Genomic DNA, 25,874 nt, shown 5'->3' with positions numbered 1-25,874 from the left:
GGTCTTCTCTTTTCAAATGATTTAATTAAGAAAATACCACTCACAGGTGTATCCAGCTGCTTGGGTTTTCAGTTAATTCCACATGTAGTCAAGCTGACAATCAAAAATAGCCACCATATCCGTATTTTATGCATACACAGTAGCTTGTCCTGTCACACAAAAGCAAGATTTAGAATTACATCCACGATTTTCCAGAATACTTGCTTTTATGTGTCCACCGCTAACACTGCATCAGTAGCTTCCAGTTATGTTAGAACCCACTAGGTCTCCTAGTGGCTGTACCCAGCAGGACTGCATAAGAGGTTGATTGGACCATGGGCCTGGGTATCAGGTGACTATAACTAGCCAGGGGAGGTCTTTTGCTCCACCCCTTGGCATTGTTATAAGTAGACCTTTGGAATGAAGCTCTGGGCCGGTGGATAAGGATCCAGGCCCTCCCGAGTCTACCTGTGTTTTCTCTCTGTTTCTCTCCCCTCTATTTCTAATGTAAGTCTCTCATCCCTTATTCTCTGAGAGTTCCTGGGGTAAATAAGTGTGGGGGCTGGTCCGCCACACAGTTACATTTGGTAAACAGTAGATGCTCAGCCAGTGTTCCTCAGAGGAAACTAGATCTAATGCTGAGATCCAGTAAAGAATGGTCCTCCAGGAGCACAGGGAGCAGCTCATTTGCATCGTAACTAAAACCAAGCCTTCCTCACCTCTTAGCAGCGGGCCTTGCCCACAGCTTGATTTTCCCGGTGTCTTCAGTTCTTGTGAACTGGAGCACACGGGCTGCTTTCGATTGTATCATTCAGCTTGATTGGGATTTTCTTTATTGTGGGTGCTCTTGCTGACTGATTCCTTACCAGTTTTCCACACTTCCTTCTTACCTCCCACCCTGCTGTCGCCCCTGGACAAACCCATTTCGTCATATTTGGTTGGAGACCAAAGTGAAGGGACACGGGAAGAGAAGCAAGCATGAAAATTAGGCATGGGACTTTTCATTTTATTTCCCAAATGACTTGAAAACAGCTTCAGACTGTTCTCTTTTCTCTGTCTCAGCACATTGTGTGTCCTGGACAAGTAGGTACTGGTTTTTTTAATGTGCTGATTCTTGAATTTTCAAATATTCAAAACAAGTTCCTGGGAATATTGTTAGATATCTACATGCTATTCAAAGCCTAAATCTAGATAGAACACTGATAAGCACAAAAGACAGGGGCACTTTCAGAACGTGGTTAAAATCTATCACGTTAACTAGGAAGAGAGAAGTGACTTTGTGGGCTACCTCCTTGCGGGACCAAGCTGGAGCAGGCTGTGGAGGTGTCACTTGAGCCTAATAAGAGGAGGAAGGCCCCACCATCTTTAAAATCCTTGCTTCCCTTATGGGGAACAGGCTCCATAAACCCATGGCAACCATTGGTGTAAATCTCTAATTCCACGCCTTCTGCCTGGAATGAAAGTAAGGCGTGTTTGTTGGTTTGTTTGTTTCTTTTTCCTAACGTTGTACAGATCAGTTTCAGCTACACAAGTCTGCAGACAGGAGTAAAATGAGGCCTGATTCCGCACTCCCAAACCGTTAGTTCGATGGCAATTGTCATAGGTTCTTCCCTCATGGGAATGTTTCAGTCTCATTTCCAGAATATGCTAAGCCAAAATGCTCTGTGCCATTTTCAACTTCCTTCTACCTCCCTGCTCCCCACCAACCAAAATGATCCTTAAGGAAGGAGAGAAAACATTAGAGGATTCTAATGAAACTACATGTTGAAAAATGAACTTTTCAAAATTGAGCTGACAGTGATTCAAATCCTGCTTCAGAAACAATCTCTGAGCTACCTGCCTTCTAGAAGCTCGGGATTCCTCCCAGCATAGAGCAAGGAATGGTAGCACTCGCAATCCCAGCTCTCAGTAGGTTGAAGTAGGAGGCCTGGATGTTTAAAGTCAGCCTGGGCAGAAACCCTGTCCTCAAAAGGCAAGAAATTTAAAAAAAAAAAAAAAAAAAAAAAAGCTAGAACATAGTGTGTCCTCATTAAAAGAGCTAAATGACTTTATATTTGTGTATGTGTGTGTATTTATGTTTATACATATGTAAACAGAACATACACATAGCACAGTTATATATGTATAATACATATACACATGTAGTTATATATGGTGATATAGTACATCATACACATGACACTCATGAACCCACACATGGTCACACACACTCACACCCTGTCTAGTATTCAACTTAATAGAAGCCACTATACTTCGGCACGTATTAAGTCCCAAGCAAAGTAAAAGATTCAAAAGTGGTACAATTTTATTCATTTCCTTGCAAAGCTTAAGATGTGGTTTAAAACTAAAATAAAATTCCCGAACTATAACACATAATTAAGGACTATATTGCATAATTTTACTATATATTTTATAGCCATTCATAAAAAACTATCCATAAAGCTGGGTTATGCTTTTTAAATGTCACACACACAAAAAAACCTACTTTGAATATAAATGTAATGTTATTCTAATAGAACTGTATTTAAATAATGCAAAAAGGATCGCCTGGTTTACTCTACAGCAATGTAGTGTATAGTTAGTCCCTGGGGAGAATGTATACCCAACAATGAACTCTGGTGTCATTTCCTTCTTTTGACACTCGGTTCCATCTAACTAGTCTCAAAGACTATCAGAAAAGAGACAGAGTCTTAAAGGCTTACCTCTAGTAAAAAGTCACTGCACAGATTTCAAGTTTATATTTTTTTCATCTTAAGAATTTAGGCCGGTCAGTGGTGGTGCACACCTTTAATCCCAGCACTTGGGAGGCAGAGGCAGGCGGATCTCTGTGAGTTCAAGGCCAGCCTGGTCTACAGAGCGAGATCCAGGAAAGGTGCAAAGCTACACAGAGAAACCCTGTCTCAAAAAACCAAAAAAAAAAAAAAAAAAAAAAAAAAAAAAAAAAAGAAAAGAAAGAAAGAATTTAGGACCTTTCACACAATGATTTATATGTTTGTTTTATATAAATAAATGTATTTTATCTTGAAGAAATTGAAGGCTATAAGAATGATAAAAAAAAAAAAAAAGACAATTCATAGACCAGGTAATCCCAGAATATGGGAGCAGAGACAGATGAATGGATCCCTATGAGCCCCAGGCCAGCCTGCTCTATCTACATAGTGAGTTCTTGGGCAGCCAGAACCATATAACAGAGACCCCTCCCCACCTCCCCCCACTCTCCCACCCCCTCCCCCCCCCCACACACACACAATTCAAGGACCCAAGCATAGTGTCACGTGCCTGCAATCCCAGCTCTCAACGTGTGGAGACAGGAAGATCCGGAGTTAAAGGTCAGCCTCAGCTACATAGCAAGTTCTAAGATATCCTGGGTTACGGGAGACCCTGTCTTAAATTTAACAAGTCATATAAAATCAAAAGTCACGTAATAAAAACAAAAGCAAATACCACTGGGAGAAGTCATGCATTTATTCTATAAAGTAAGCAGGGAGTGTCCAGTTATTGTTAATGGACTAGCCTAAAAATTGATACAACACTGAAAAAAGTAATCAAATGGGAAGAACAGAAAGAGAGAGAAATAGAAAGAAAGAAATCGACTGGGCTGACTGCGAATCTCCTATACCCTAAGGCAGTCAAAGCTGGCTGCTCAACATGGTGGGTTGTTTGGGTTATTTGTTCCTCCATCCAGCTGTGGAGAGTGTCTTTATGCAGGTAATTATCACAATATTGCAAGTGCTAAACGGCAACCATACAAGTTGCTTGGGAGGCACGTAATTAAAGAAGACAGTCAAACCTCATTAACGGCAGGAAGGGCTTCAGCAAGAGGTGTGTCTGCACTGTTTGACCACCAGACTCCTGCAGAGGCCCTGGGGCTCTCTGCCTGGTCTCTTCCCTTGGCAACCAGTACTTGTGTTTTGGCTAGTAAACCTCAACACCCCTGTGGCTTTCTGGGAAACGGAGCTTGGCAACCATGTCTGAGGGCAACCAAGCCATAGAAATGGGCTCCGGGCTACTGCACTTTGGACTCCGGGCCTTTTTTTTTTTTTTTTTTAATACACATCTACATACACCTGACCGCCACACTGCTTCCTTCCATATTGGGCTCTTCCAACTAACACTTAAAATGAACTGGCTGAGGAAGAACTGGATGCTAGAGGAGAGACAAAGAAGGGTCTGTGGGTCCCATTTTCATTTGGCTCTCGGGAGTTCTTAATAAGCAGTTTGTGTCCATTTCCAATGTTGCTCCAAAATTTTGAGAAGAAGTATTGAAGTTTTTTTAAGATTTGTTTTTTTTATTTTTTAATTATAAGGGGGTTTGTGCAGATAAATGCACATGGAAGGCAGAGGTGCAGTTCCGACACCCCAGAACTGGAGTTCCAGGTGGTTGTGGGCTGATTGATGTGTGGGGCTGGGACCGGAACCTGAAGTTCTCTGAAAAAGCATTACACATTCTTCACTGCTGAACTATCTGTCCAGCCCTACTGAAAACTTAAAAAAAAAAAATGTTCATGGTGTTTTAATAGGTTAAAAAGTGTCTTCCCTATAAAAAGAACTGATTCATAAGAGCCGAGAAAAATATTACTCCAGTGTTTATGTCCTCAGCAATATTAAACTAGTCCGTTTCACTAAAGTGTCGAGACTGGGTCATCCATTCAGATGGACCGTTTCTCCCTGCTGCCTGTCAGCCTTTGTCAGCCACCGAATCCTTTGTGCTTGTGACTCAGTCCTGTGCATTCATACTCAGGTTCAATTTTATTCGTTAAATGTTCTGTCCTCTTTCCACTTTCCACTCACTGGGCGTCTGCCTTTGCAGATGCTCCTTCAAATCCAAATCCAGAAGAGCCCCGATCACATCTAGTAGCATCTTTGAGGTCACTGTTTCTACGCTACTGGATGTACTTCACTGTAATGCCATTCTTTCCTTTACACGTGCTCCATTGGCTTTGTTTTTTAGAGCATTGCTTTCCATTATGTTAAGCAAAACAAGCCATGCGCAGAGAGGTACAACATGATCTCACTCATACAGGAAATCTAAAAGAGCTGATCTCATAGAAGTCGAGAGTACCGGTTACTAGAGGTTAGGGAGACTAAGAGGAAGAGGAGAGATGGGAGGAGAGGTTGATTAATGTGTCCAAAGCCACAAGCAGATGAGAGCAAGACTCTCTAGGTGCTATGACACACTATGATATCGAGCGATAATAACAGATGTCTCGTTCAAAAGCTAGATGAAAGCATTTACATTTTTTTTTTTGGCAAAGAAATGATAAATGTTCGAGGAGCTGTGTGTGTTGTGATTTAAACATTATACATTGTTTTCCTGTGTTGACTATTGCATGGTGCTCCATCAATGTGCACATTCGTAATTTTTAATTTAAAAGAATTAAAAAGAGAGCTGGATGTGGTGGCGCAGCCTATTACCCTATCAGTTGGGATGTTGAGGCTGGAGGAAGCATGGAGAGGGGTGGGGAGAAGGAAAGAGAGGATAAGAGGGAGGAAGGTAGATAGGTAAGGAGGGGAAGACAGAGAAAGAACTTAGAATTTTAAAACATTTGACATGAGATTAAAAAATACAATCAAATGCAGCAAGGGAGGGTGGAAAAATTAGACTGTTGCAAGCAAGCCTGTAATCCAGGCACTAAGGAGAGTGCCTCCTAGGCCAGAAGATTAAGAGCCTGAAGCTGGCAAAATCCTGCCTCAAAAAACAAACAACAAAACCAAACTTAAACTATCAAAACAAAACTAAATAACAAACAAGGAAAGACCCGCTCTTAGTCCAAGCCTCCCCAGCTGGGATTCCCTTAAGTTTGCCAGGCTTTCTCACTAGGCTCTAGCCTAAGCCTGCAGAGACATGGGACCCATGCACTCAGGGGCTGTTTTGCATTCCCTAACCCCTGTTAATCACCGACCTTCGCCAAAGCTAGCCCTCCCCACCCGCAAATGCCAGCCAAACTAGTCATCCTTGAAAAAGAACAAATAGGATTCACAAATATTTTGATAATGTCTATAAAATAACTGCCATCATTTTTTACAGAGCACATTCTACCCAGGGCAACCATGTTTACAGGAAGAGTTTAAGCAAATATTTGCTATTGGGGCCTCACCTGTTACAACAGCAGAATGGGGTCCAAAGTGCAGCACCTACCCAGGCTTTCCCCCAAGGGCTTCCATGCAGTCCCTGGGTGCGGCTTTCCTGGCCTATTGCCCACACCTTTGAAATAGCCCTATCAGCTTTACCCTGTCACTTATCAAAAACCTGTCCATTACTGGGCCAGATAAAATTGTTTAAGCACTTTTTTGAAATCCTTAGCAGTCAGTCAGTCATTCTTGGTTCCAACCCGGGAAACAGGCATTTTAAGTTACAGCCTGAATTGAGAGAGATGGGACGGGGAGATGGGGAGAGCTAGAAAAAGAATGGGCAGGAAAGAATTGGGAGACCTTATCCAGACCGTCAGCTCTCCTCCTTTCCTTCTCAGAAAGGAATGTGAACTGAAGGCTAGGGTGTGGGGTACTGACTTTTCACCGAGAACCCCAATACATCTGCCTTTTCCCCTGAGATGATTATAAAGCAAAGGCGCTACAGGAACTCAACGGTCTTAGTAGAATGAAATGAGTTTGGGACTTTAAAGAAAGAGAAGGGACAGAAATGTCCTCTGTTGCAGTCACCACTGGAATCCAGTTTTATAATCTGCTGGATATATTGTATATCTTTCCTGGGGGAAGGCTACTCAAGCCCAATACGCAGAAATGGTGGGTAGGTGCCCACCATGTCCAAAAGCATTGGAAAACAGGAAGCAATGACACAAACAGCCAGAACTGGCACCTCCAGAGCTCACTGGCTTCCTGATCTATCCGCCAGCTCCCAGCTCCGTGCTAGAATGGAAACATGCCTGCTGTATGTCTAGACATTCCCTCCTTTATTTCTGCTTAAAATATCCATGACTTTTCTTAGATTGGAGGGAGATGCAACTTGATTCTACTTGAGAAGATGGATAACAAGGAAACAGTTACAGCCCTGTCTTATCTCTTCACTAATGATGCTCCAATGCCTCAGACTTAAAGATTCTCGCCCATTACTTAGTCCTTCCAAAGAATGCCATGGCAATGCGCCCCACTCCGACTGTACTGGCTTTGGTAGTTCTGCCTTTGGTTTCTTACCTGAGATGGGCTTCACTGTGTTTCCCAGGCTGTCCTCGAACACCTGGACTAAGAAATCCCAGTGCCTCTGTCTCCTGAGGAGCTAGAAGCAATGGGGAGGGGCACACGCTGCCACTACACTCAACTAGTGTTTTGTTTTATTTTTTTTCCTCCAGTTAATGGTTATTGCTAGTATGTTTTTTTTTTTTTTTTTTGTTTTTGTTTTGTTTTGTTTTGTTTTGTTTTGCAGTGGTAGAAGTCAGCCCAGGGCATCGTGCACGCCAAGCATGCGCTCTACTGTTAAGCTATACCCCAGGCCACAACCCACTTCAATTGGCCTAGTGGTTTGAGCTTGAAAGCCTCTGGGTGGGGCTCAGCTAGTGAAAGACCCAAGAATAACTTTTCCTTAGCCAGAGGCAGGTGAAAGTGTTGTGAGGCTGCTGGGCTATGAGTTCCCAAAAAGGAAAAGGAAGGAAGGAAGGAAGGAAGGAAGGAAGGAAGGAAGGAAGGAAGGAAGGAAGGGAGGGAGGGAGGGAGGGAGGGAGGGAGGAAGGAGGGAAGGAGAGAGAGTGGGGGGAGAGGGAGAGGGAGAGGAAGAGGGAGAGGGAGAAAAGAGAGAGAGAGAGAGAGAGAGAGAGAGAGAGAGAGAGAGAGAGAGAGAGAGAGAGAGAGAGAGAAAGAGAAAGAAAGAAAGAGAAAGAGAGAAAAAGAAAGAAACTCTTTCCCCACTACCTAAACCCACATTTCCGGCTCCCAGCCCCTCAAGCAGAAGAAATGCAAACTGCAGCTGTTCATCAGGAGTAGGACTGCTGTCTTGTTCCTGGGAGGCAGCTCAGGGGAACACAAGCCTAGAGTCCCCACCCCGCATGGAAACAAAATGTCTCGCACAGAGTTGCAGCCAGTGAGCTGTGGGTTTACTTCCTTTACGACTAAAGGTAATGGCTACCCTGCTTACCATCCCCCCCCTTTTTTCAGGGCCTGAGTGGCTGAGACACTGTTGTAAGGTTTCCCTGTTTTGGTTTTGGTTTTAACCAGTGCCCTGGTCTTTTCAGAGATGTAAGCCAGGATCTGGGTGTGGTGGCTCACACTGTAATCCCAGCACATAGAAAGGCTGAAGACCAAAGCTGTGGCGGGTGGATTGCCTCACCCGCCTGGTCCAGAAAGCTGAAGGAAGGAGAGAGAAGAGTAGGGGGAAAGGGAAAGAACAAAGCGGGCAAGGAAAAGATGGGGGAAACAAAGAGATAAGCCACCGGGGAGAACTCAGGAAGTCTAACTTGTCCAGCCGCCTCCCTCAAAGGGAGATAATTTCCCAACAATAAAAGTTCAGTGGTGCCTGGGACTTCTTCCCAAGAGCAGTGAAGAAGAACCAGGAGTCCAAAACTGCTCTTGCACATCTACAGGTCTCTGTCAGGTGACTGTAGCAACACTAATGACTCCTTGTTTCCTTGCTAAAAATATGCACCTCCTGGACCTGCTTTTCCAGAGTCAGGTGTGTGTGATTTATATCACAGCATTTGGATTACAGAAAGCACTGGGCATGTCTGCTCACTGTGGTCTGGTCCAGGAACCAAGTTTCTATTGTACAAGCTCCATCCTGACTTTGTGGTGACCTTAATACTTTTTTTTTTTAATTTAATTTTGGGCTGATTTTAAGGCAATTCATTTTCTGTCATGCCCTAAGCCCAGAATATCTGCATGGAAATTCATCATACTGTAGTTGCCCACATGGTCTTGCTTTCAGGAGCTCCTTTACTCTACGGTCTAGAAGTTCTTGATCTTGGTTTCCAGCAACTATTACTTGTGACTATCAGGGAGGCAGAAAGACACCCACCTTGATGTCCACTCCTTAGGCAGTCTGTCCAGCTGAGTAGTATGGTGGGCCAAGACACTCAGCCTTCCTGGTTTCTTAGTGAGACACAGCAGACCTCGTGGCTACAACATTGATATACATGCAGAATAGTTCATACAAATGCCTTCTGCTTCCTCTTGAAGCTGTTTGAATCTATTGAAATTTCCTTTGCAGGTGGATGTGTGGAGTCAGGAACAAGCTTAATGTTCTCATAGTTAAGACTTCTCAAGCCAACCACCCTCTAGTTGGTTTGGGGAGATGACCTGACCTCCTAGGACGTGGTTTTGGAAACCTTGGCTGAATTAAGAAGATCTGAACAGTTTGGTTGGGGATGTCTTTGCTCAAGCTCTTTCAGTCATTAACATGCTACAGAGTATCATAAATGAGTGTCATATGTCCCAGACTGGCATGACTATGGAATAGTCTTTCCAAAACACTTTATAGGACATTTTGGATTCTATTACAAGCATTCTGCAGAATCAAGATTGGAAAAGATCCTTCTAGAAGCAGACATTTCCTTCCTACTTTAAAATTGTATGAAGTCATAATAAAGCAGCATAGGACCAGAGAGAGCCTGTCCTACACATCTGTCCACCTGAGCAGCACAGTCCCCAGAGCTCATGGTGGAAGGAGAGAACCAACTCCCAAGAGTTATCCTTTGACCTCCACACATGCACCATGGTACTCCCTAGCCACACCCTCCCCCCAACACACACACCCTTAAAAATAAATAAAATTTAAAAAGTGATTCAGAGCCAAGTGTGGGTGGTACAAAACTATAACCCCCCCAGTATTTAGAAGCCTGAGGTAGGAGGATCACTGGCAGTTCAAAGCCTGCTTTGGCTACGAAATGAATTATAGGCCAGCCCAAACTATATAGTGAGACACTGTCTTGAAAAGAAAGCAGTGCAGGGTTTCACACATTTAATGGAGATAAAAGTTTTTATTGATGATCCTGTAGTACTAATAAAGGTTTTATGTCACCAGACTAAGCAGAAAGGTATTTATTATCTCAGTACTTTATATCTTTTTGAAGAGCAGAAAACCTATCTTGAATGTTAGTAAGGGAAACAAAGGAGAAAAGCTCAGGCCAGGGGCTATTCTGCAAAAGCAGCTCTGTTGCTGCTGCCCACTGCTCAGCTCCCACGGCCCTCACAGAGAGAAATGAAACTCCATGGACTGACGTTGCCCACAGACACTAAGCTTATTGAAAGGTGGTTTCCCTGTGTGTAGGGCACACCCCACTTCACTTCACTTCTGCCTCTGAGCAGCCTGCTATGGGAGGCCAAATTCTAAACAGGCTCCCAACTTTCCTGCTTCGTGATATGTAGACTCCATGTATAACCTTTCCTTGAGTGTATGTAGGCAGACTTTTCTTTCCTGCCTGCCATTTCCCAAATAACCAACAGGGAGACTTAATATTAATATTAATATAATTAATATTAATATTAATTATAAAGTTAGACTAATAACTCAGGCTTGTTACTAGATAACCCTTACATTTTAAATTAACATATATTTCTTATTTACCCTCTGCCTTCTTTTAACATGACACGTCATCTTGTTTCTCTCTCCATCTGCTTGAGACTCCTCAGACTCCTCCTTTCTTCTTCCCAGCATTCTCTCTGCCCTGGAAATCCTGCCTAGCTATTGGCCTATCAGCCTTTTCTTAAAAATGAGAGCAACACATTTCCACAGTGTACAGAAGGATTATTTCACAGCAAGTTTGAGCCCAGCATGTGAATTTGATGGGACAACATCGCATGAGTGTATCTTATTACATCTCAGAAAAGGATTTTGCCAATGTAAGTAAGGTATCTCGTCAGTCAAGTATAAATGAAATAAGAATGAGGTTATCTTGGATGAGCTGCACTTCAAAAATGGCAGAGATACTTTATGTGTGTGTGTGTGGTGTATGTGTGTATGTGTGTGTGTTGAAACAGGGTCTCATGTTTTCCAAACTCTCCATGTAGCCAAGGATAACTCTGAATTGATCCTTCTTTTCTGCCTTTAACTCCTAAAGGATAGGATTATAGGTGTACACCATCTTGCTTCAATTGTTCAAGGCTTGAAATCTCCAAACCTATGAAATAAAATAAACCTCTCTTTAACATTAATCTCCCATATTTGTCTTAGGAACAAAAAAACAGCACAAGCAGCCACAAAAAGTTATTAGAATGTGCATAAAGCCCAGGGTTTCCCCAAAACTCAAGCTTCAAGGCTTTGAGGGAATTCATTTCTAGTTTTCCATGCTCTAAAGTCCTGGTGTGGTGGCACACACCTTTAATCCCAGGTTAAGGAGGCAGAAGCAGGCAGATTCCTGTTGAGTTCAAGGCCAGCCTGGTCTACACAGTGAGTTCCCTAGAGAGACCCTATCTCACTCCCCCACCTCATCCTCCAAAAATAAAGTTCAGCCAGGGAACCTGGAAGTGGCTAGTTAATTAGAACTGAGTTGAGCTCTACTATCAGTTATCCCTTCCTTAGAGGATTTTCTTCTCAAAACATCCTTTAGAGGCCCACAGTGAGTTAGAAGTCTCTGCATTATTTTTGTTTGTTTTCTGGTTGGTTGTTTTGAGATGGCAAAGGTCAGCCAGGCTTGTGAGCACTCAAGAAGAAGAATCAGTATTTCTGTTGGTAATCCCCTAGATGAATCAGCTGCTTGTTTCAACCCATGCACTAATATTTCCTGGTAAAAAGGACCTTCTTCTTAGGGCTCTTCCATGAGTTCACTGCTGTTCCAGGAATGGTCATTCTCCACAACTCAACTGATCATGTGGAGATTTAAGGACATTCTTTTGTTGTTGTTGTTGACTTGCTGTTGAGAAATCAAGTTCCTGTGTAGCCCTGGCTGGCTTAAAACTCACTGTATAACACAGGGAGGCCTCATACAACGATCCTCTTGCCTCAGCCCACTGAGTACTGAGATTACAGGTGGGCCCCATAACTCCAGCTTCTATGACCTTATGCACATACTGCTGTGTGTTTCTTGTTTCCCTTCAGTGTTAAACATGGTGATGATATTCCCAGCCATTTTCTTACAGAAAATCAAATAATTCATTGGCAAAACAGTGCTAGTGAAACAAGGATTTTTTTTTTAAAAAAAGAATCTTCCGGTAAAAAAAGCACTAAAATATTTGGTTTTGTTTTTATCTGATAAATGCACTGATTCTTCTCCAGATGGTGTAAGAGGATGGAGACCACAGGATCCTAGGAAAATAGTTTTCTATGAAGACAAATATTGTAGTAGTTTTTTGTCAGAACCACCAGCCTACAAATAATGACTTGGAGACTTATTATTATGAATATTTCACCTTTAGCTTATGCTTGTCCCCAAACTAGCTCTTATAATTCAAATTAACCTGCCACTATTAATCTACATTCCCCCACATGGCTCCATTACTTCTGCTCTGTACCTTATGCTCTAATTCTTCAGTCTCACTAGTGTGCCTAGATTCCTTCTTTCTTCCTTTCTTTCCCCAGAAATCCCACCTATCCTTTCCTGCCTAGTTATCGGCCGTTCAGCTTTTTATTACACCAATCACAGCAACATATTTTCACAGGGTGTACAAATATCCCACAACAGATAAATTTGCTCTTCAGGGCATAGACATCATTCCCATAGCCAAATGCCCAGGATTCGGCTATACCCTTCACACGGCATACTTCTATTTTCACATCAAGTGTGCTTTAATGATTCCCCAAGCTTGACTAATACCCCAAGACCCCACTTCTTCTCACTGCGGGAACGTGGCTGGTGAGGAATGGTGAACCCTGAGAGTGGAATTTAAGCAATTGTGGTCTTCAGGAGCAAAGCAGAAAGCCTCCCTTGCTGGACCTTGTGTCGTAATTTCCCACGTCAGTACTTCAAAAGCCAGCAAGAGGTCAGGTGCTCTTCCTTGGGACACTAAGCAACTTCTTACAAAACCATACTTTGTGGGTTTCCCAGGTGCCTGTCACTTCCTGAACAGCATGTAGGCACGGAATTGTTCCTTAACTTCTACAGTGGTACGAGACTGCAAAGCACTCTGGGAAGATGAGTGTTTACAGCTCATAAAGAAGGAACTTGCCTCTAGACTCATGCAACCAGCCTACACTCAGCTAACTTGATGCTGAGATGAGAACCCAAGTCTGAGGCTGGGTTTTGGGCTGTTGGTTTTGGTGGTGGTGTCATTTTGAACCCAGGGCCATGGCACATGCTCCCCCTTCACCCACAACCCCTGCTCTGCGAAGCCTGATTCCTGTCCCCTTAGCAAACCCATCAGTGAGTGTTCATAAAGAAATATCCACTAGGCAATACCTCACTGGTCAGACACAGTCACATATTCTTCCACACTCACGAAATGCACACAGGATTCCATTGGTGTTACCCAGTGTCATAAGCATTAATCTGGAGGGATCCTGACTGCCTTGGAGGCGTTAGGATCCTGCCCTCACTCCTCCGGGTCTGGCGTCATCAACAGCCACGGGCGACTACATACCTGCCGTAAAAAGCCGGACGCGGACCCCGCTTGCTCTCTCTCTGTGTTCTCTTTCTGCTCCCGCCCTTGCTTTCTCTCCAGGCCTGGCTCTCCTCCCTCCTATCCCCTCTTCTTTCTAATAAAGCTCTTTGTAACTCTGGTAGCCGTGGCCGTGGTCCGTGACTTTTCTGCCGGTATCCAGCGGCGCCACCACCAGCGCCATTTATCATGACCATCAGAAGGTCCTATCCTTTATCCTCCTGCAACGGTCACGTGAGTGAGAGTGTGCATATGGAAGCCAGAGAACAACTTGGAGTATTGAATCTCGGGTACTAACATGGGTTTGTTTTGTTGTTGTTTTGAGACAGGGTCTCTGACAGGCCTAAACCTTGCCAAGTAGGCTAGGCTGGTTGACCAGAGAGCCCCAGGGATCCACTTATGCCAGCGTCCCCAGCACTGTGATTCCAAGCATGCTACCACGTCCAGCTTTTGATTTTAGTGTGGACGGTGGCGATCCAGCCTCTGGAACACCTGTCTCTTATGTCTGTACTGGCCTTGTGTGCTTCGGTTTTCTGTGAAGATGAATTTGCTCTTCCGTGCACGTACACCATCCCCATAGCCCAATGCCCAGGATGCTATACCTCACGCCTCAGTGCTTCAGTCTGGACTTGCTGTAGTTAACCTTTTTCTCTAAGTTGCATTTGCCCCCTGGAGGCCCAGTCAGCCTTTGCCTAAACTGGCCCAGACTGTTCTGTCTGTAACCAGTCTGTCTCTTAGGATGTTGCTACAGCGTTGGCTAAAATGTGCAGGCCCCCTCTTTAGTGTCTTGTTCTCTTGTATCCACTGTATTTAGCACATGGCTATGTGTGCTAGTGCTGAAGTGTTTGTGGAATTGGGATTCTCCAAAAGCCATGTTTTTATTGGCTAGTAAACAGAAGTATAGGTGAACCTTAGGAGTGTAGCTTCCTACCCAAACTTACTCAGTAGAGACGGAAGGTAAGATGAAGTAAAAGAATTCTTCCTGGGCTAGAGAGATGGTTCAGTGGTTAACAGAACTGGATGCTATTCCATAGGACCCAGGTTCAACTCCCAGCACGCACATAGCACCACACAACTGTGTATAACTCCAGTTATAAGGTACCCAACACCCTCATACAGGTATACCTGCAGCAAAACACCAATGTTCATGAAGAAGAAGGAGGAGGAGGAGGAAGAGGGGGAGGAGGAGGAGGAGGAGAAGGGAAGGAAGGAAAGAAGGGAGGGAGGGAGAGAGAGAGAGAGAGAGAGAGAGAGAGAGAGAGAGAGAGAGAGAGAGAAAGAGAGAAAGAAAGAAAGAAAGAAAGAAAGAAAGAAAGAAAGAAAGAAAGAAAGAAAGAAAGAAAAAGAAAGGAAGAAAGAATCAATCCTTCCTATCAAAGTTCCCCTGTACTGGAGAGTTAAGAGTGGAGAGTCAGGGAATCATGACAATAATCTTTGGGAAATCCTTGGAAAGGCCCTAGGATTCAAGGTCACCTTACCCCATTCAATGCTCCCTTACAAAGGACCTGGCACTGGGAGGAAAGAAATGCTTTTTAATCCACTGAGGCCTTCAAAGCAGGTCCTTCTTCCTCTGGGTTACACCTAGACAGTCACAGAATACTGGGATTGACACAACAGGCTGTTCCTGCTGCCTGGTGTATGATCCTCTCATAAGAGATCAGTACGTGGGACTCAGGGACACCAGAGTCCTGGGTGACTGCGCTGTGACACCTGAGGCTCCTTCCAACCCAGTCTTCCCTCTGCTCACTTCACAGCCTTAAACCACGGGCAGCAGGCTGCTCCTTCCTTCCCTGCTATGTTCTTCCTACTCTGCTCTGGACAGGTGTTCCTCTCCTGCATACCAAACCCCAGGGGTAACTCAGCCGGCAGAATGCTGGCCTAGCATTCAGAAGACCCAGCACCCCGTAAACAAAGCATGATAGTGCACACCTACAGCTCAGGAGGTAAAAGCAGGAAGGAGGAGATGAAGTCCAAGGCTGTCCTTGGCTATCTAAGGAGTTTGAGGTCAGCCTGGGATATATGAGACCCCGGCCCAAACTGAATAAATAAACAAGTAAACAAACAAATAAATAATCAGTGGACATAAACTGATGGAGGCACTTTAAGATTTTGGTCTAAAGCCACACACAGTGTCAAGTACCTGTCATTCTGGTACTCAAGAACGTAAGGGAGGAGAAGAACCATAAGTTACTCTGGCTAGCTGAGGCAGACAGGCCACTATGGTCAGCCACTAGGGTCACAGTTTCCCTCTGCTTTCGGGACCATGTTCTGCTTCCTAGTCAGCTCTTGTGATTAATCCACAGAGTCTATTTAATGATCAAAGGAATTTATTTGAGAGTTAAACCCACAACCACGGGAGATTTATGGTAGGGTCTGGGAGAGCTGAGCTATGCCCCACGCTGAATGGCTTGGTCCAAGATCTCAGCCGGTAGCCAAGAAGAGAGGGCGTAAGTGCATCCCAGGTATTAAGAGTCCCCAGTGGCCCCGCCCCAGAGGCCAATACCTCAAGGTGATAGGCAGGTGTAACAGCTACAGCTGCCTCCCTAGGGGCGGTGCTTCAGGGCATGGCTCAAACAGCTGTCCTCTACAGCCAGCCTCCACAGCGTGACCAGCCTCTTCCTTCTCCTGCCACCACACATGGAGGCACCATGCCATCTATGACAGGCTGAGATCAGGAGGAGCTCTCTCTCCCTGAAGTTGCTTCTGTCAAGTATTTTGTCTCGGTCCCATGAAAAGTAGCAACATAAATACCTTTCACTCCCAATGATAAGATTATCTAGCAATACTGAGTAAGCTTTTCTAACCTTCAGTTGTCTAATGAAGATTCTAATGTGTTCTATCCATCTCTGAATATCAAGAATTGCTGCTCTCCGTGGCTGATATGTAAAATTAAATTAAATTATAAAATAAAAAAATAAAAAACAAACAGGAAAAGAATTGCTGCTCTGGGTCTGACATTCCTACTTCATAGGTGAAAAATATTGAGGTCACAAATTACGTGATCTGTCTAAATTCATGAATTGACTTTAAACCTCAAGTTCGTTCATCAGATATTATTATAAGGATTTACCTTGATCAATTTGAAAAGAGATCCCAAAGATTTTGAGAAACAATGAATAGAACGATCAAAATACAATTTCTATCCCCCAATGATAAAAGTGATGCTGCATTTGCTATGGGATCTTTTCCTTCTGTCTGTAGCAGAGGGTGGGGCATAGTTTCTGTCTCTAAGGGACTTGAGTAAACAGCCCAGTAAATAAATGGCATCACCCGATGAACTGGGTTAATGATGGGGAAAGCAGAGCCATCCTGAAGAGCAAAGGGAGCAAAGCCACTGTTGTGGAAAGCCTCCTGGACCCATGCTCACTACGATGAGCTCCCAGGATGCTCCAGAAGCAGAGCTGTAACTGCCTCATCTCGGTGAGCCAGTAGCACCCATTAGCATGCTTGACTTACTCACCGTTACCTACAGCCTTGCACTTTTGCATAACAGTTTCCTTACACAATGCTACAGCCACACACTTCTTAGAACTGTGCAGACACCTTCGGGACTGTACTCAATGCTTTGTTTGTTCAAGTTTCTTCCTACTTTATAAGTATATGAAAGTGCATGAATCAAGAAAGTCAGAACACACGCTTCTTGTTTCTTTTATCTTGAAGGGAATTTTTCTTCACTGTCTCTTTTGTTTTGTTTATGAAAACTTAACTCCTCGAATGTGCTGTGGAAATAAAAATACCCGGATGGAGGCATGGCTCGGTGGACAAGCTCCTTACCTAGCATGTCAGAGGCCCTGGATCTCCCCATAACCAGAACTGAATTATGATTAAACTTTAAGAGCCAGGCATGGTGATGCCCACCTGTAGTCCTAGAGTTTGGGAGGTGGAAGCTGGAGGATCAGAAATTCAAGGTCATTCTTAGCTACAAGGCCAGTTTGAGGCTAGCCTGGTTCATATTAGACCCTGTCTCCAAAAAAACCTAAAAAACTAAAAGATCAAAAATAGTCTACACGTAGAAATCTTATAATTGAAAACCAAGCCCGTTAATTAAAATTCCGCAGCAAATGGATAGCCTGGGTTGTTGTGCTCCCAACGCAGAGTAAGAGTTGCAGGATTTCTGAGCTGTGCTCTTAATGTTTGCGATTTGGTCACCCTGTACTTCCTTACCACCTCCTCCCCCGCTGCCTTAAGCACTGGCCTGGGTGAGCAGTGTGCCAACACAGCCTTTTGCTCAGAATACAAGAATCATGCCACCCACAGACTGGTGGCTGGAGGCCAGAGCCCTGCCAGCAATACAAGCAGGAGCCAGGCTGTGGCTGGAACAGGAATTCCTACTCCTGGTTCTTGCCCGGGAGTCATCTGGTGTCCCCACCACCTGCAGCAGGAGGGTAAGAATGAGGAAGGAGCTGGGAGCTGCCCTCAGCCTGAGCTTATACGCTGCATGGGTGACCATTCCCATCCCTCCTCTCTTGTTCTGTCTGCTTCAAAGAGCTATGGTGAGACCCAGAACAAATCCAGAAAGGTTTAGGCTTCAGGTCTGTTGGTGAGGCAAAATAGGCAGTCTCATCCTTCTGTGGCCAGAGATCAGATAACAGGGCATCCCGGAGAACAATTTGTCAGTAATTATCAGACTTCCAAATGCCCAGACCTGTGGCCTAGTGGCCTGTCTTCTGGAAACTCAGCCTCAGGGTATAATTAAGAAAGTGCAGAAAGAGTGTGTAAAAGGATGTTTAGCAAGGAGCTATTTGCAGCAGCAAAGTATCAGAAAAAAACTAAAACGTCTAGTAATAGACTTATTTAACAGTATACTATGTGAATATTTTAAAATGTGAGTATCTTTAAAGGTTACCGACATGGGAAGATGTATTAAATATAATTATCAGACATAAAGCAACCAGTAAATTTGTAGATACACGTGCAGAGAAAGGGTGTGGAGAAATGTGTTCAGCAATGTACCCAATATGGTAATTTTGTTTTGGTTTGTATCAATTTATATTTCTGAATTGAAAATTCCACTATAATGTATATATATTTCTATTGTAATGAGGAAAAATAACTTTATACTTAAGAAGCTAGATAAAGGGAGCTTGAGTGTGTAGCTCAGCGATAGAACACTTGTTTAGCATGCATGAAGCTCTGGGACTATCCCAAGTACCCCCTCCCAGCCACACACACACACACACACACACACACACACACACACACACACATATACAAGGCCATGTCATAATTGGTTTATAAACGTAACTATCATGTAGCTCCTATCAGCTCCTACTCTTAGGGAAGACACAGGTATCAGACTCTAGCAACACACAAGGTCCAAGGCAGATGACCGTCAGAGTCATTTTCCTAGTTTACCTAACGCAGTCTATTATCTCTCTGCACTTTCAGATTCATAATCAAGCAAGAATTTATGCTTACCATGTCCAGCCCATTCTGAGAAGTGCTATGAAAAATATACAATTGGGCCATTAAAACCTTAACAGGGAACAAGCCATCTGCATGTCCATACTAGCGAGTGAGTGTCAAGCGCATCCCATAGCTAGAGTGAGCGAGTGCCTGGGTCCTGTCAGCACCTCCAATCTTTTGCTCATTCCCTCACTGACAGTGCCTTCCTCCCTTCCCTTCTGACTCATCTTCCTGGATTTCATCACTGCACATTCTGGCACATTTGGTGAGAACACCAAACTCCAAATTTCCCTGTCACACTGTTTCCCCATAGCATCCACCCGGCAGCACTCAATGTCAACCCAGTTGCTAACCTTTTACATATAATACAGCAGGCTTGGTTCCCGGTCACATGCTACAGTACAGCAGTAATAACCAGGCACTCTGGTGCCCCAACTCCATGAGCATTAATCTCAGATGGGCTCTTCAGGCTGGCTGCCACTTTGCTGTGATCCCACAGCATGCTCCCATTTCCCAAGCATTCTCCTGACAAATCGGGCCAGCTATCGGGACTTTGGCTCACTCCTCCACCAAGTCACCTTCCATCCTGTCCCACTGAGATCGTGAAAGTGGTCACAAGGCCACTTCTCTATCCCAACTACCTAGTCACCAAATCTGACTTTACTATCAATACCTCTTCTTATACTGGAAAGTCTTCATCATTTATTTGGAGTCAGTCCTTCAACGTGTGCTATGATTCTCATTGTTGATCTGTAATTAATCTCACCTACCTAAGTGTATATACATATATAACTTCTTTTATTCCTCATTAGCATTTAAACGAGCTTGGATCTCATGGCAGAGAAGGTGGCAGGTGCCTTCTCTCTCATGTCCTGTATCACTTCTGTTCTCTATTGTCAAACTATTTTGGAAAGTTTCATTGTGTTCAGTGTACTCTCATTCTCCATGTGCATTTCTTTAGTTTTCCTTAAGCCGATTCTACCAGAAAAGTTCACAAGGTTATTAAAATGGTGTGCATATGACCAAATGCAGTACATATTTAAGATTTTTTTTTTTTTAATCTAAAGACAGGGTCCTGCTATGAAACCCAGCCAGGTTGGCCTGCAACTGGCAGCCAATCTCCTGCCTCAGCTTCCCCAGTCCTGGCAGTGGGGACTATTGCTCTTGGTTAGATAATTTTCTAATTGTCATTTCTTTAGCATCTGATATTACAGAACACTGTTGTGAGAACACAGGTTAAGAGAGTTGGAGTTGGGGATTCAGCTGAGGCCCTAACATGTGCTAGGCATGCATTTCACCACTGAGCTACGCCCCAGCCCACACTCTTCAAAATGTTCTTCTCTTCATAGCTCCCAAGGCTCCTCACTCTGCTTTGTAGAGCCTCTGTATCCTGCTCTGGGTCCTCCTGACACAGTTCTGGTCTTACTAGCCCTTAGACAGTATTTGCCTTTCACACTTTGTATGCTTGCTCTGGCTATCATGTTTATTCTAGGGATTCTAAAAGTCCCAAATTACCATATACTTGAAGCTATATAGCAATTTTTTTTCAAATGCCCGAAATTTTTAATCAGGCTCTTCTTTCAACTTCAGACTCTATGTCAGTCTACTTATTATCAACAAATGGTTATGCACAGCTTCATTGAGCTCAACACAGGCCCCAAATGGAAACCATCTGCCTTCAGGTCACTTTCCATGGTTTCCCACTTCCGTGAAAGGCTTCCTTGCTCACTTAGCTATCCCCCCATAGCTCTCTCACACACACACACACACCATACACCTACCACAAAATCCTATTGATCTGCTACTGATTCCTGCAGGCTATCACCTGGTTCATTTTATGATTTTTCAAACCACTGAAGTTATTCCTAGTTGTGTTGTCTTTATAAGTGGTGCATGTTTTTACAATGTCTGTAAGGAGGGATAAAGGTCTGGCTGTCTTTTCAAAAGCCTTTCCCTTTTTTTTCCTTATCATCTTGAAAGGTAGCGTCAGTAAGATGATGTCTCAGATTTCGTCAGGAAAATCTTCTGTGGACACACATTGCCAGTGTTTGATCACGCTGGCAAAACCAGAAGGAACGCGTTCCTTTCTGCAAACAGACGTAGAAAGCTTGGGTTATTATGGTGGAGCTGTGTGTATCATCCGTGTGTCAGCAATGGATCCAGATAAAACAGTGCAATCAATCAGAGTCAGCGCCTCCGGTTGGAATGCAGTGAGCGACAGTGTCGCAGGGAAGCTGACCTTGTTCCTCTATTGCTCACAAATCCTCTATGCCCTTCCTTAGTTTCTGTCCGAAGGTCTACAGGGGGAACTTGCCATTTAAAAGTTGCTGTCTTTGTTTGTGAATATTTCTAGACGGTGTTCTCGATTATTTCTAAACTCGCCAGAAACAATGACGGGGGTGGGGGTGGGGGGCGTGGCGGGGATGATGAAAGGTTATTGGCTGGCTGGGTGTGGCGGTGCTTATCTGTCACCTCACCACTCAGGAGATGAAATACGATCAGGAGTCAGTTATCTTCCGCTACAAAGTGGGTAAAGACAGCCTGGGCTGTGTAAGACCCGTCTCAAAAAAACCAAACCTAACCAAACCAAAGCCCCTCGCGTAGGTGGCGACCACACTAGTCGTGGAGAACAAGGAGTGATGTCGATCAGCTGCAAGTCCTGCTTGAGACCTAGGTCCAAATCAGTTCTTAGATTTTAGCAGAGTGGTGGTTTGTTAAGACGGGGATCTTGCCAGCCACCTTCACTGACCTGGAACTCTCAATCCGCACACCTCCGCCTCTTAGGTGTCGAGATGCAGGCGGGCACAAACACTGTCTGATTCAGTTTGTAGTTTTCAGTTCAACTTATGCGAGGAAACGTGTGAAGTGAGGAAAAACCCAAGTGGGACCTATGGCAAGTCTCTTTCCCCCCCGCACACATTCCTGTAGCAGCTCTCCTTACTGCCACCCTCAATGCCTTTTTTTTTTTTTTTTTTTTTTTGCAGATTTAATTCACTTTATTTTTCTTGTATAAAAACCCTTATGTGGTGGCCACAGCTGGAGCCTGGGTCCTCTGAACAGACACTCTGGTGTGGGTTTTCACAAGATGGTCAGTAAATTCCTGATAAGGAGATTTGGTGAACACAGTCTCTTTCCAGAGGTCGGGGGTCAGGTAGCTGTAGGTCTTGGAGATGGCATCAAAGGTGGCCTTGGCAAAGTTGCCCAGGGTGGCAGTGCAGCCCCTGGCTGACGTGTAGCAGTCATCAATACCAGCCATCATCAGTAACTTCTTAGGCACAGGAGCAGAGACGATGCCAGTGCCTCTGGGGGCAGGGATGAGACGCACCAACACAGAGCCACAGCGGCCTGTCACTTTGCACGGCACAGTGTGGGGCTTGCCAATTTTGTTCCCCCAGTAGCCTCTCCGCACAGGGACAATGGACAGCTTGGCCAAGATGATGGCCCCTCGGATGGCAGTGGCTACTTCCTTGGAGCACTTAACACCAAGACCAACATGACCATTGTAGTCCCCAATAGCGACAAAAGCATTGAACCTGGTCCGCTGGCCAGCCCGAGTCTGCTTCTGCACTGGCATGATCTTTAGAACCTCATCCTTTAGGGAAGCGCCCAGGAAAAAGTCAATGATCTTGGATTCCTTAATGGGAAGGGAGAACAGGTAGATCTCCTCCAGGGACTTGATCTTCATGTCCTTAACCAGGCGGCCCAGCTTGGTGACGGGGATCCACTCCTTGTCTTCAGCTTTACCTCCACGAGCCCCGCGGCCTCGACCACGGCCACGGCCTCGACCACGACCGCGGCCCCTAAGGCCGCTGCCGAATCCTCCGCCGCGGCCTCCTAGTCCCGGGCCCCCGGGTCCTCCGGGCCCTCCCGCTGCACCGGCATCGTCCGCCATTTGGTGTTTTCCCGAAGAAGAAGCCCCTCAATGCCTTTTAACGCTAGTTTTCACTGGGCCTTTCACTAGACTCTGTCTGCCTAAAACTAGCCGAACTGATCCTTTCAAAATGTGATCCAGAACATGCCACCTCTATGCACGAAACCTTCCAAGAACTTTTGTCCTTAGAGAAAATGCAAACTTGCCTCCTCATGATAGGCAACCTGTGACCTGGCCCCTGCTTGCTCCTGGCTCCCTCCCATGTGTCCCTCTGAGATCTCACACTGCCTCCCTGTTCTGCAGACCCACCTCTTGCTGCTTCCTTTGATTTGACCCTTGCTTCTACATTCTGCATGTCTGACTCCTGGTCATTCAACACTCAACTGCTTCAGAGCCCAGTCCTACTTCTTCAGAGTCTTATGTATTACTCAAAGATTTTAAGTTATCTTTTTCACTGTGTGTGTGTGTGTGTGTGTGTGTGTGTGTGTGTGTGTGTGTTTCCCTATTAGACTGTGTCTTACTGAGGATTTTATTGTTGTAAAGAGACACCATGATCACTACAACTCTCATAAAGGAAACCATTTAATTGGGGCTGGCTTACAGTTCAGAGGTTTTGTCCATTATTGTCATGGTGGCATGCAGCCAGACATGATGCTGGAAAGTAGCTGAGAGTTCTACATCCAGATCAGCAGGCAGCAGGAAGAGAGAGTAACAATGGGCCTGGCTTGGGCTTCTGAAACCCAAAGCCCACCCCCACTGGAACACTTCCTCCAAACAGGCCACACTTCCTAATTTCCCTCAAATAGCACTACTCCCTAAAGACCACACATTCAAGTATATAAGCCTATGGGGCCATTCATGTTCAAACCACCACACAGACTACAGTTGCATGAGTACCTCTGTACTCTTTCTGTAGGACTCATTTCCAAATTCCCAGTATTTATAACTAAGGGTAACCAAACTTTGAATAAACGGACTAGAAAGTAAGTGTGTTTGATTTGCAGGCCCCTCAGTATTACACGGAATGATTTTTGTAGCAAGAAATCAGCTGTAAGTGTAAGTAAATAGAATGAGAATGTATGTGTGCTGTGGGATGTTCTGTATGGCAAATGTGTTGCTGATTAGTCAATAAATAAAACACTGATTGGCCATTGGCTAGGCAGGAAGTGTAGGCGGGACAAGGAGGAGAATAAAGCTGGGAAGTGGAAGGCTGAGTCAGAGAGACACTGCCAGCCGCCACGATGACAAACAGCATGTGAAGATGCCGGTAAGCCACGAGCCATGTGGCAAGGTATAGATTAATGGAAATGGATTAATTTAAGCTGTAAGAACACTTAGCAAGAAGCCTGCCACGGCCATACAGTTTATAACCAATATAAGTCTCTGTGTTTACTTGGTCGGGTTCTGAGTGGCTGTGGGACTGGCAGGTGAGAGAGATTTGTCCTGACTGTGGGCCAGGCAGGAAAACTCTAGCTACATATGTGTGCCATGGAACCTTTACTTGGAAGTAGTGACTCAGACCGGGCTTTCTTATGCATGGAAGTCAGGCACCGAAGCACACACCTATAATCCCAGCATATGGAAGATACATATAGGAAAATCAGGAGTTCAAGGCCAGCTTCAACTACATAGCAAGTTTAAGGCCAACTTGGGCTCAAGAGACCTGGTTCCCGAAAATAAGTAAATAAATAAATAAATAAATAAATAAATAAATAAATAAATAAATAAATATTTAAGCATGAACACTGAAATGTGAGGGTTTTTTTTTTTTCTAAGTATTGTCTTGTTTTGTCATTTGTGAATAAGTGTGTGTCGGGGAGGGAGTATGCATGTGGAAAGGTGGGGACATGTAGAGGCCAGAGGTTGATAGTAGGTTGTCTTCTTCCATCATGTCACTGAACCAGGAATTCATCATTTTGGCTAGACTGGCTTGCCAGTAAACCCCCAGGATCCACCTATCCTTACCATTCCCTGAAGGGCTGGGATTACAAGTAGATGTATCTGGCCTTTCTGTGGTTTCCGGGGTACTGGGCATCAAAATCAGGTCCTCATTCTTGTAGAACAAGCATTTTACTGACTGAAGCACCTCTCCTACGCTGTTTTGTTGTTGTTGTTAGTGGTGGTGGTGATTTTGTTTTTTAAACATGGTCTCATTGTGTAGCCCAGGCTAGCCTGTAATTTATTACATAGCCAAGCTGCCCTTAAATCTGTGCCACCCTTCCTGCCTCACACTCTTCATGCTGGGATTATAGGTATAAACCTCCATTTTCTACTCTTTGTTTCCAAGACAAAAATCTCACTGCATGGTTCAATTCCCCTGTTCAAAGGTACAATCCTCCTGCTTCAGCCATCCAAGGCCTAGAATTACAGGCCTGGGCCACTCTGTCTGGCTAGGTGGTTTTGATTTTCTTGAGACAAGGTTAGCCTCAGCTGGCCTCAAACTTACTACATAGCAAATGGCCTTGAACTCCTTGACCCTTCTATTTATACCTGCCAGGTGTTATAATTGTAGGCATGAGGCACCATGCCCAACCTAGAATTTTAATTCTTCACAAAAACTTTTCTTCTTTTTCTCCTTCTCCTTCTCCTTCTTCTTCATGTCTAAAGATGTACAAAAATTGGCAACTAGCTAGATCAAGGCTCTGAGGCCAGAGATTGCCCATCTGTGGTCTAGAATGTTTAGGGGGACTTCAGGGCAGATTCCTTAAATGGGGCAAGAAAAAGAGAGAGGGAAGGAGAAAGGAAGAGAAGGAAGGAGGGGTAAGGAGAGAATGGATTTCATCCTGTGTGTCACAGACCTGCCTTGGGCCAGGAGTTGATAGATTTATCTGTCCTACAGCTTCAGTCTTCAAAGCTGGCTTTCTTATGTGTTTGGCTGTTTATAAGAATGTTAGGTTGGCAGCCTCCATCACCACAGTCTGTAGAATAATCTATAAGAATGCAGGCAATCTTTATTTGCCTTGGCTGTAAAAGGTAATTAACTGGATTGGGTTCTGTGTCCAAAATCAAAATACACATTTGAATTCCAAAATGTTGTTGCTATAATGCAAATACTTAAGAACAGATTACTCTTAAAATACATCCTGGGCTGGGGAGATGGCTCAGTGGATAAAGCACTTGCCACAAAAGTCTAAGGACCAGT

The 25,874-nt window shown here is 44.5% G+C and overlaps 1 protein-coding gene across 1 annotated transcript; it reads right to left on the bottom strand.

Moving 5' to 3' along the window:
* Nucleotides 1-21,856: 21,856 nt before the first annotated feature.
* Nucleotides 21,857-22,753, bottom strand: LOC128118168 (40S ribosomal protein S2-like). The gene has a single exon (XM_052750657.1). The coding sequence runs from the start codon at nt 22,751-22,753 to the stop codon at nt 21,881-21,883; it is 873 nt and encodes a 290-aa protein (XP_052606617.1). The 3' UTR covers nt 21,857-21,880.
* Nucleotides 22,754-25,874: the final 3,121 nt, after the last annotated feature.

Source organism: Peromyscus californicus, unplaced genomic scaffold (genome assembly GCF_007827085.1).
Source record: "Peromyscus californicus insignis strain IS unplaced genomic scaffold, ASM782708v3 Scaffold_22__1_contigs__length_63687245, whole genome shotgun sequence".
Taxonomy (NCBI): domain Eukaryota; kingdom Metazoa; phylum Chordata; class Mammalia; order Rodentia; family Cricetidae; genus Peromyscus; species Peromyscus californicus.
Note: the sequence above shows the minus strand (reverse complement) of the source record. Positions and strands in the feature narration are given on the sequence as shown.